Source organism: Helobdella robusta (genome assembly GCF_000326865.2).
Source record: "Helobdella robusta unplaced genomic scaffold HELROscaffold_4, whole genome shotgun sequence".
NCBI lineage: Eukaryota > Metazoa > Annelida > Clitellata > Rhynchobdellida > Glossiphoniidae > Helobdella > Helobdella robusta.
This window is the reverse complement of record NW_008704902.1, coordinates 7,999,022-8,011,077: the sequence shown is the minus strand read 5'-3', so window position 1 is coordinate 8,011,077 and position 12,056 is coordinate 7,999,022. Positions and strand designations below refer to the sequence as shown.

The 12,056-nt window shown below is 34.9% G+C and overlaps 1 protein-coding gene across 1 annotated transcript; it reads right to left on the bottom strand.

Annotated features, from left to right (window-relative positions):
• Positions 1-8,568: 8,568 nt before the first annotated feature.
• HELRODRAFT_162928 (hypothetical protein) lies at positions 8,569-10,398 on the bottom strand (the record flags this gene model as incomplete). The annotated part of the gene is made up of 6 exons (XM_009024979.1): positions 8,569-8,703; positions 8,794-8,956; positions 9,235-9,361; positions 9,412-9,679; positions 9,869-10,061; positions 10,136-10,398. 6 exons carry the CDS (start codon positions 10,396-10,398, stop codon positions 8,569-8,571), a joined length of 1,149 nt encoding a protein of 382 aa, XP_009023227.1.
• Positions 10,399-12,056: the final 1,658 nt, after the last annotated feature.

Here is a 12,056-nt window from a genome sequence, read left to right as displayed (position 1 = left end):
ATGTTTTTGAAGCCATTAAGGTAGAGAAAGTCACACCGTTTCAATATCTAAGGGATTCTAGGGGATATTCTGGATTGTACTGGAACAGCTGAAGCTGCCGTTTGAGCACGCTTACGTGCAGCCTGGAATAAATGGCATCTCCTTGCCTCTATATTGATGCGGCGTGACATCCCACTACCACTTCGATCAAGACTTTATAAATCTGTGATACGTCCGGTGTTGTTATATGGTGCAGAAACATGGCCAATGACAACCAAACTGGAACAACAACTTCAACGAACCGACATGAAAATGCTCCGATGGATGCAACGAATTAGTCTGAAGGACCACATCAAATCTACCGAAATCCTGCGTCGTGCTGGTTTAGACGATATAAAGGACGAATGCCGGCAACACCGTCTGAGTTAGTAGTGGAAACAGTGCCATAACTTCTCTTGCAAATGTTGAAGTACCTGGCACACGCTCCAAAGGCCTTCTAAAGAAGTCCTGGTCGCAAACAATTTAGCAAGACATGAAGGCTCTAAATTTAAATGAAAGTGATACAACTGATCGCATAATTTGACGCAAAAGATTGATGGCAAAGAAAACAACGTCTTACCTCGGGAGAACTGGGTCTCTGTACGCTAAACGATGATTGATTGATATATATATAATACACAAATAAAACCATTCTCTTTTTATTTTCTTAAAGGTAAGAAATCTAGTAATAGGGCCCTTTGCGCCTTATAGCATCTCAACGTCGTATTCGCCGCCTTATAGCATTAATTGATTATATTATAACGTCCAATTCGCCGTGCGGGCTTCTCCGGCCTTATAGCATCTCAATGTTAATTCACACGGTTTATGGCTCTAACCCCAACGTTAAAAACAATAATGAATTAAAAAATAAGCCTATATAAATTTTTTTAAATAATACATATTATTAATTATCACAATCACAATTCAAAAACAAATAAGTCAAGAAACTCAAAAACTAACATCACTTTTAAACGGTGAAGTTTTGCATTCTATATAAGAAATCAGGGTCGAAACGGCCAACAAACCAAATTCGTTTTTTTCGCACTCATTAAATATTAATTCTAACACTTCTTCATCTGTTCTTCCCTTCATAAAATCGTCGTCAGACATTTTTTTAAAACGTCGTCCGAATATGAACACAACAATTTTTAATAAAACAGTATATCGCACTAGCTTGCCCTGTCGTGCGTGAACAGCCCAACGACAAACAAGCTAATTTTAACTATAACTTTTAAGTACGCGCTCGCATGTACCTAATTCGTGTTGTATTTCCTTTCTTATATAAATTTTTCAGTGCTGAGCTGTATGTATAAAAGAAGGAAACTGCAATACATTATTTTTCGCCACATCCCAGAAATTTTGATTTTAACGAAAATTTAAATTAAATTAAATTATATTCGTTCTTAGTTGAGTATCGGTTCAATAACTGTATTATTCTAAAAACCAAATCGTTCATTTTTGTTATGTTATTGTTTCTTAAAGGACTGGCTTTTTTATTCGAGCAGTTCTGTTATTTTCGTGCTAAATGGTAAATAAAGTAAGTAAATTATTTAATATGTCTTAACTAGTTTTAAATTTTTATGTTACCATAATATAATTTTAAACTGAAACGATTTCTGCTTTGGGCAAGTCTGGATTTACGTGTGGGCTAAATGGGTGATAGCCCAGGGCGGCAGATTGTAGGGGGCGGCAAATTTTGGAATAGGTAATTTACATGTTCTCTTGACGACTGTGCACGTCAGAATGTTTCACATATTGGAGTAACTACAATTATTTTCCTTTAGCCTTTATTTCTTTGTTCCAATTTTTAATTGGTGTCGCTTTGTGTTTTTTGTGGCAGGTTGAATTATTGAACAATTATTTTCCTTTAGCCTTTATTTCTTTGTTCCAATTTTTAATTGGTGTCGCTTTGTGTTTTTTGTGGCAGGTTGAATTATTGGAATGGGCAAAGGTAGTTGAATTTAATTTGTTTGTTTATTGATGGTTGATTTTTTTGTAGTAAAGAGTGCTTCTATGATTTGGAGGGTTCTTTGAATTGTTGCTATGTTGATGACTTTGGTTCCTAAGACAAAATCCTCCCGTGTGATTTTCTTATCGTGTTATTTTAGAGTGTATTAAAGGTCCATCATTAGATAGATGGCACGTTAATCATTTTCATAGTAGTCATACCAATATACGTTTGTAGCATCCTACAATATTACTAAGATTGTACCCAAAACAAATGTTAATTTAACCACCGACTATAAATGTTAGGCCTCCTCATAATATTCTCCTATTCATTCTAATTATTTTTCTTTGTAATATTTTAGCATATCAATTGTAAAAGTAAATTAATTATACTAATACAATTTAATTGAATGTGTATTCTTTAAATATTAGTTAATGCTTTACTGTTCACTTATTATGTTCATTTAGATAAAGTTTAAAATCAGAAGTTATTAACAGATGTAGATTATTACTTTTTAGCAGTTGTTTCAGTAATAAATTACTTCACAATTTCAAAGTTTCTTCCTTTGTTAAAAAAACCCACATCTAGTTAAATGTTAAATGCATCACATTTACTTACAATAATATAATAACATAATAATAATCTAAAAATAGAAGCCTTATAATTATAATCGAGTCGAAAGTTTATTCATTCATTCATTTTATCAAGCAGTTTTTCTGTGTTAGGCATGTACTATGCATAGTGTAGCAGAAGTTTAAATCAGAAAAAACTAATGCCTTTGGAATGGATGTTGATAATAAACGTTTCAGAAGCACCACATATCAAAGCAGAAATCGTTTCTGTATAACCATAACTGAATTTAGATGTCAAATACCCGGGGTAGCTCAAAAAAGTGGAGAAATATTCGCATTCTAATTAATAATTTAGTAAGTTATCAATTAGTTTTATCTTTTTTTTATAGTATAACAGAGTTGTTAAGTTAGTTAACAAACACGAAAACTACCCTGGACCATTTGAATCAAAAAGTCAGTTGTTTAGGGCCGTTCAAATAACCAATTAAATTAAATTTATAAAACAAAAGTCAACTATTTAGTTTTAGTTAATAAAATACATTTGAAACGCACCCTCTTTATTCCGAACTAAGCTCGTTACGTTGCCATGACATTTTGTTTCAGACATCTGAGAGTTTCGTTAATTAAGTCATTGTGAAAGCTTAAACGTTTTTTTGACTTAATAAAAATTACAATAACCAATGCTAAATCATTAATTATATATATATTTTTTAAAAGACTAAGAAGAAACTGAAGTAGAGTTGTAGCTTCGTAGGTTCGATTTATTTATTCTTTATTGTTAATCATAAAAATAAATTCATAATTTATATTATTAACTATATTTATTTTATTGTAATAGTAGTTTATAGTGTAACTATAAATTTGTATCATTTATAAAATAAATATATTTGACAAAAAACTTCGCCGGAGAGGTCAGTTAGACTTTAGAGTTAGAATTAATTAAATTAATTAAATTTTAAATTTAATTTAAAATAAAAAACGAAGAAAGAAAATCTTTTAACGTTTAACGAGAGAAATAAATGAAATATAGAGCAGTTGTGAAACGAAACAAAATTTGTGAAAACATGCTAAAAAGCTGTGAAAAAAGTGTAATGTGTAATGACATCATATGTCGTGATGAATGAAAACCTTTTTATGAGTACACACTTGTACACACATTTACACACACACAAATCATAAGTCATACCTTTCACAGCTTTTTTAATTATATATGCATAAAAGATGATAACCTTGTTCCTAAACTGTATATATATATATATATATATATATATATATATATAGATATATAATTTATATGTATATATATATTTAGAATTCAGCAAAAAAATCTTTTAGTCAGAACTAGATGTAAAGTCTTAGAAGATGAGTTGGAAAATCCGTTAAACATTCATAGGTGGAAAAAAATCAAAGGCAGTGATCCCAGTTTATACGAAATGATATTGAAGATGCAGCCGCTCCAAAAGAGATTGATAAAGAAAACTGAGCTAGAAGTGCAAAAAGAAAAAGTAATAATTGAAAAAGAACTATTATATGACGAAATTAAAAAAAATGTCCCGACAGTCCGGTCCGGCAACACTTAAAGAGTTAGTTTTTAGCAAAAATTGCTTAAAGAACGCCAACAATAAAAAAAAGTAAATTTCAAATTGCGTTCATCGTTTGTAATCATATAGTTTATAGGGTTAAACAGGAGATAGGTACTTCTATGGTATCGTCCATGTTTACAAACAAACCATGTATGTTAAAATAAAATGATTCCGCCCATTTAAAATTAACTAGCGCTTAACTATTTATTGATTAGATTTAAAATTTTTCTATGATAAAAAAAATCCTTAGGAGTTGTATTTTTCAATTATATTTATTTAATTTATGATTTATATTTATTATTACATTTTTAAAATTGTTTTTATATTTATTATTACAATTTCAAAATTGTTTCTATAATAAAAAAGACCTCACAAATACTCTACTTCCTAATTAATAATTATAGAATTATAAAACGTAAATAGGAATTTTATTTTTAATAATTTTTATTTATATTTATTAATATGATTTAAAAATTGTTTCTATAATAAAAATAATAAAAACAGTTTTTGTTTTTTTTTGGTTTGCGCCGCCGTTCAAACAACGAGGCTTTGTACTTTTAAAATGGCTTTTCCATCCGTTGCCGGCGTACCTTTGAGTGAAATGATGAAAAATTTTGTTGAAAAGGAGGAGGCCGTAACATAGGCTATGCGACATGGCCTTCTAGCAAGTCAAATGACGTGCCAATGCGGGTCCCCTATGGAATTACGAAATAGCGTTTCTTCGGATGGCTTTTTGTGGCGGTGTTCACCAACGATCAAAAAATACTTGTAAATGCAAACGTCTCAAGCCTCTATACGAACATGAACAACTCACGCTCAATAGAAATAACAAAGGAAGCACTACGAAAATATATGCCAAACAATAAATTTAATGTTTATTTTGTAGGGTCAGGGCCCTCACCCTGACCCTACAAAATAATGTTTTCGCATTCAATCAACAACAATACCTGTAAATAAATGGATGCGCCATGGGAAAGATTTACTCCCCCACCCTAGCAAACCTGTACCTAGACTACCTCGACACAACACTAAATAACGAATTTGTCAATGTCATGAATTACAACAGGTACATAGACGAAATATTCTTCGAGTTCAACGGAACCAACACATTTTTAGTTTTGTACATCATGTAAATACTTTAATTTTAATAAAGTTAAATAAATTCATATAAAATCAAAAACATTATCATCTTGATTTTGTGTGAATTTTAATTATTTGTCGATACCGTGAGTATTTAACGTTTGTGAGTCGACCGTTTAAATTTGAATTAAATTTAATACATTGATTATTGTCAAAACAGAAATTTACTCATATTTCAACATTTTTTTATTTAATGTTTACTATTTTCAACTATTTGACAAGTAATGATCTATAAAACTTACCTAAGAATTAACTTGTATTAAATTATTTTTAATTTGATATAAATAAATAATCAAGCGCTAGATAATTCAAAATGGGCGGAGTCTATTTATTAAAAGTACAATATGATTGTTTGTAAACATGGACGATACCATAGGAGTACCTATCTCACGTTTTACCGTTTATAGCTTTTAATTTAATCAATCTTCGTTTAGCGTCCAGAGACACAGTTTCCCGAGGAAGGACGTTGTTTTTTTTGCCAAATTAGACGATCAGTTGTATCCATTTCATTTAAATTTAGAGCTTTCATGTTTTGCTCGATTATTTGCGACCAGGACTTCTTTGGACGGCCTTTGGGACGTGTGCCAGGTACTTCAACATCTGCAAGAGAAGTTATGGCACTGTTTCCATTTCGTTTAACACGTCGCAGCCATCGCAGACAGTTTTGCCGGTATTCGTCTTTTATATCATCTAAACCAACACAACGCAAGATTTCGGTAAATTTGATGTGGTCCTTCAGACTAATTCGTTGCATTCATCGGAGCATTTTCATGTCGGTTCGTTGAAGTTGTTGTTCCAGTTTGGTTGTCATTAGCCATGTTTCTGCACCATATAACAAGACCGGAAGTATCACAGATTTATAAAGTCTTGATCGTAGTGGTAGTGGGATAACGCGCCACATCAATATAGTGGCAAGGAGATGCCATTTATTCCAGGCTGCACGTATGAGTGCTCGAACAGCAGCTTCAGCTGTTCCAGTACAATTTAGAATATCCCCTAGATATTGAAACGATGTGACTTTCTCTACCTTAATGGCCTCAAAAACATTGCTATTTCGATTTTGTTGTTGTGGATTGATGCAAGCAGGACAAACAAAATTGGACACTTTAGATAAAGTACCAATTATTTTTGAACAAAGTTTGTGACACCACCGCTTATACTGCTGACACTTGATTGAATTGTTACCTACACTAGCTTTGCAAACTAAACAGGGCCATCGTCTAGTAGCTGTGGATTGGATGGGTTCATCAGTTCATCAGGGTTCATTTCATTGCTTTGGTTTTGCTGATGTTGACTTTGAATCCATGATCGGCGAGTCTGGTGTTCCAATTTTTAAACATCTGTGCTGCATTCTGCTAGGACGTGGCTGTTAAAACGATATCATCAGCATATATTAGATTCCAAATGTCACCAGTGCGTATCGGTTTTGTGATTTCTTTCATCACAGTTATAAATAACAGTAGACTGAGAATCGAGCCTTGGTGAACTCCAACGCCGATGTCAAATGCGTCTGTGTTTCCAATCGTTTTGCTAACGAGTCTTAGTATTCGTATACATTTCCATCCCAAGTCGAACAAGATATTCTGGAATGAGTTGTCGACAAAGACTCCACCTAATTGCTTCACGGGGAACTCGATCAAATGCTTTTTCAAGGTCTACAAAAATGTGTGATAGTTGTTGATGCCGCATCAATACAGAAGCAAGGAGATGCCATTTATTCAAGGCTGCACGTAAGCGTGCTCGAACGGCAGCTTCAGCTGTTCCAGTAAAATCCAGAATATTCCCTAGAATCCCTTAGATATTGAAACGATGTGACTTTCTCTACCTTAATGGCTTCAAAAACATTGCTATTTCGAATTTATTGTTGTGGATTGATGCAAGCAAGACAAACGAAATTGGACATTTTAGATGAATTACCAATTATTTTTGAACAACGTTTGTGACACGACTGGTTACACTGCTGATACTTGATTGAATTGACTCCACCTGATTGCTTCACGGAAACTTGATCAAATGCTTTTTAAAAGTCTCCAAAAATGTGTGATAGTTGTTGATGCTTTGCGAGGTACTTCTCTTACAGTTGCCGAAGGATGTGAATTGCATCAATTGTTGATTTCCCGGCTAGGAAACCAAATTGATAAATTTCCGATTGTGATGCACGACGTTAATCTTCTCTCAATGATTTTTTTGGCAATTTTCATGGAGTGCTCTAACAGGCGTATACCCCGATATGATTAACAGTTCAATGGATCACCTTTGCCTTTGAATAGCGGAACTGTCATGCTATAGTTCCATTCAGTCGGCATTGAGCAATTTCTCCACACTTCACAGCAAAGGTGTAGTAACGTTTGGATACCTGCAGTACCACATGATTTGATAATGTTATTTTTGAGTTCAAAGGGCCTTGCTGCCTTTCCATCCTTCATAGCTTTCTGAGCTTCTGTAAGCTCCTCTACAGCGATGTCTGAAATCTGACCTTCGATGGGTGGAGCGTCAAAGTTGTCATTGATGAAATCGGACCTTCGATGGGTGGAGCGTCAAAGTTGACATTGATGAGATTTGTTTCATTTAACAGACAGTTGAAGTATTCTCTCCACTGTAGCTTGATCTCATCTTGTTCAAGAACCATCTCATTGTTGTCGTTTTTGATACATGAGTCACCAACTTTGTCATTCTTCGTACACTTTGTCTGTTTTGCTATACGATACAGAGATTTTATTTGTTCACCTTTGTTTTTAGTGAGCCACTCTCTGCATTGATCTGTCCGAGCCAGTGCGACTTGACGTCTTGCATAGTTGTTCTTCTCACGGAAAATTTTATGGTCATCAACAGACTTTGATTTTGCCATTGCTTGTATGCTACTTTTTTTTCAGCTATTGCATTTTGTACACTGTCATTCCACCACCAAGTGTCCCGTTCATGCTAGCGTTTTGTACCAGTTTTCCAACAAACTGTAGTTGTAGCGTTTATCAAAACGGTTTTGTATGTACTACCATCTGTACTTGCTTGCGATTGGTGGTCTAACTGTGTTGCGACAATCTGTTGAAATTTTTCTCCATGAATATTGCTTTTTAGCTTCCACGTTTTGATTCTCCGAGGCATTTGTTTAGACTTATGTTTTGACAGTTCGACAACCAGGTCTGCCAAAAGGAGTCTATGTTGGGCGACATATGATTCGCCAGGTATAACTTTGACATTTTTGAATAGCCTTCGGTGTTGTTGCTTGACAGCGAAGAAATCAATTTGCGAGGCTGATAATTCATTTTTGTATGTTATGAGATGTTCCAACCTCTTTCTAAAATATGTGCTAGTATAAAAAACCCGTGACTTTCAGCAAACTTAAGGATGCGGTTGTCATCTTCATTCCGTTTTCCATAGCCAAAACCGCCCTGTAGGTTGTCAAAACCTTCTGTTTTTTCTCCAAAGTAGCCATTGAGATTGCCTCCAATCAGGATTGTTTCAGATTTTGGTATTGTTGAGATGGTGTCAGAGAACACAACCCAGAAGTCATTTTTCATCTCTTTTGATTCACCTGTCTGTGTTGCGTATGCTGAAAAAACTTTTGCGTTTCTAGGCGAAGCTTTATCCACATGAGACGTAAATTAATCCTTTTAATAACTAGTACTTCTTGGGCTATGGGTTCTCTGACAAAAATTCCAACACCATTTTTGGCCGTCTTTTGACCATTCCTTTGTCTTAGTTGACATGACAAACACCATTCGATTTCCATCGGGTCTCTTGAAGGCAGCAGATGTCAATCCTTCCACGCTCGAGCATTTCTGTGATTTCCATGCTGCGGCCAGTCAGTGATCCAACATTGAGCGTTCCAAGTTTGTATGTATGTATTGTATATATGTATGCGTGTATGTATGTATGTGTGTATGTATGTATAATACTAATAATATTATTAATAATAATAATAATTGATGACAAACTGATGACAATAAATTATATGATGACACGCAGTACAGACTGATTTTGGAGTGAAATGGAAATTGCAGAGGACATCCAGTTTTCTAAAGAGGGCAGCCATGGACTGTTTATCTCTTCTATCTTCACTGGCACTTTTTCCTCTTTTTCTGGATGGTGTCTAAATATTCCTGTTCGTATATTTTCGTATATTTCAATGACATCTCACTTTTCTCATCACTGAGCACGGATTTCTTCAGCTCGAACGTTCGTTCCTTCGTTTTAATTTTCCTCTTCGGCCCATCCCAGATGTTATCCTTCAGCCTCAGCAGTCTCTTCTCCTCGATTGTTTTGTTCACCTCCTCTGTTATCACCATTGCAGGCTTGGTAGCAGTATCAAAGTCGAGTACCTTCTGCAAGAGACTGTTGAGATTGCGTTTGGAGGCCCCAATCTCACCTTTCAACTGCCAGTCCTTCTCCAACGTCGTTTTCTCCTCCAGTTCGTTTATCTTCTTTTACCACATTTTCTGCCTCCTTTCAAATGATGACTTCACCATCTGCTTGTATCACTTTCATCACGAGTCAACTTTCTGTTGACATCATTAGCCAGCCTGTCCTCATCATCATCATCATCATCTTTCCCCATATCAACATCTATCTTTTTCATCATCTCTTCTTTCACCAAAATCCTCAGAAACCTTATCCAGATCATCATCACCATCATCTTCCATGTTGGCGGAATCGTCAAGTGCACTGGGCTTGGGCGGGGCATCATAGAAGTCATCGTACTTTATGGTGCCTCCCTCATCATTGTCGGCGTCATCTTCATCTTCCTTCGTCATCCTCTTCCTCTTCTTCTTTGACAGCACCACCGTCATCACCATTTTCTCCCTAAACAGAATTATCATCACCATCCCTTTTGAAACTTCATCGACTTTTTAAAATTTTTAACAAAATGCTTCAACCGAGAAGGCCAGGTTTTGTTGACTAATTCGATTTGCTGCCAAACGTGTTTGGCATCAAAGTCATCGAGGAACAGGGTCGGCAAGTAATCTTCGTGTCTGTTGTCATCACCGTCCGGCGCTCGACATACATCATACAAAGATTTGCAAAAAGTAAGCTGGTCTTTTGATAAATCTCTGCGAACACTCAAAAAATTATCCAAACTGTGTACATTTTTTTCTATACACCCAATCACTTCGTTGATTTTCTTTTCAAACATTTTCATTTTTTCATAGTTTTTAGTTTAATAAGTTAGTATAAATACATTCATTTTTTTTAACGATGATTATTTTTTATTTATAATCGATAGCGATGTATACGAGGAATACGAGTTACCGAGACGAGTACCGAAAATACCAATAACATTGGTAATACTGATTTCAACATCGATAATAAAATTTTTCATCGGTACTGAATCATTTACCAAACCGAAAAACCGATAGTTCACCAATGTTCTTCAACATCAATAATAAAATTTTTTATCGGTACTGAATCATTTACCAAACCGAAAAACCGATAGTTCACCAATGTTCCAATAGTTAACTGATGTGCCGATAATTTATCGATAATTTACTGAGTTAGCGAAGTCGGTATAAAAGTCGGTTTTGCACGATGGCCTGGTTTGAATACAGTCTGTTTTAAACTGAAAAGCTATTACATACCATGCGTGCGGTGCTTGCACGTATTTCCATGTACATCGTGTGGTTGGACGTACCCAGCTTTTGGGACACGAAGGTTTAATTATGAGTGTGGAAGAACATGTAAGCAGTACTGCTTTGTCAAAGCTGCAGAATCAAGAATAAACAAAAAATATTTTGCTGATGATCTTATTTCGTAAATTTTTTTTGGTAATTTCTATTTTCGTAACTTGCTTGCGAATTTTTAATGACATATTGTCTATGCCTAAATTATTTTTCCCATTATCATATTTTACGATATCTTTTATTGTTCTGTTCTATTGTTTGCTCTAGAGGAGTTGGTTGATACCCCGCATCCGTGTCGTGACATGGCACATATATAGAGTAGTATATACTCTATATATGTTGTAGAGTTCGAAATAGCAATATTTTTGAAGCCATTAAGGTAGAGAAAGTCATATCGTTTCAATATCTAGGGGATATTCTGGACCGTACTGAAACAGCTAAAGCTGCCGTTCGAGCACGCATACGTGCAGCCTGAAATAAATGGAATCTCCTTGCCTCTATATTGATGCGGCGTGACATCCCACTACCACTACGATCAAGACTTTATAAATCTGTGATAAGTCCAGTGTTGTTATATGGTGCAGAAACATAGCTAATGACAACCAAATTGGAACAACAACTTCACCGAACCGAACCGCTATGAAAATGCTCCGATGGATGCAACGAATTAGTCTGAAAGACCACATCAAATCTACCGAAATCCTGCGTCGTTCTGGTTTATATGATATAAAGGACGAATGCCGGCAACACCGTCTGCGATGGTTTGGTCATGTCAAACGAAGTGGAAACAGTGCCATAACTTCTCTTGCAGATGTTGAAGTACCTGGCACACGTCCCAAAGGCCGTCCAAAGAAGTTCTGGTCGCAAACAATCGAGCAAGACATGAAGGCTCTAAATTTAAATGAAAGTGATACAACTGATCGTCTGATTTGGCGCAAAAAGTTGATGGCAAAGAAAACAACGTCCTATCTCGGAAAACTGGGTCTCTGGACGCTAAACGAAGATTTATTGATATATATATATATATATATATATATATATATATATATATATTTTACAATATTCTATAAATTCTACCGAATGTTTGGCGTTAATATGTTTGTAGTTCGTTTTTTCGATTTTTCTCGCTAAAGTTTTTTGGTGAACGTTTACTTTATTAAAATTCAAAATAAACTTATTC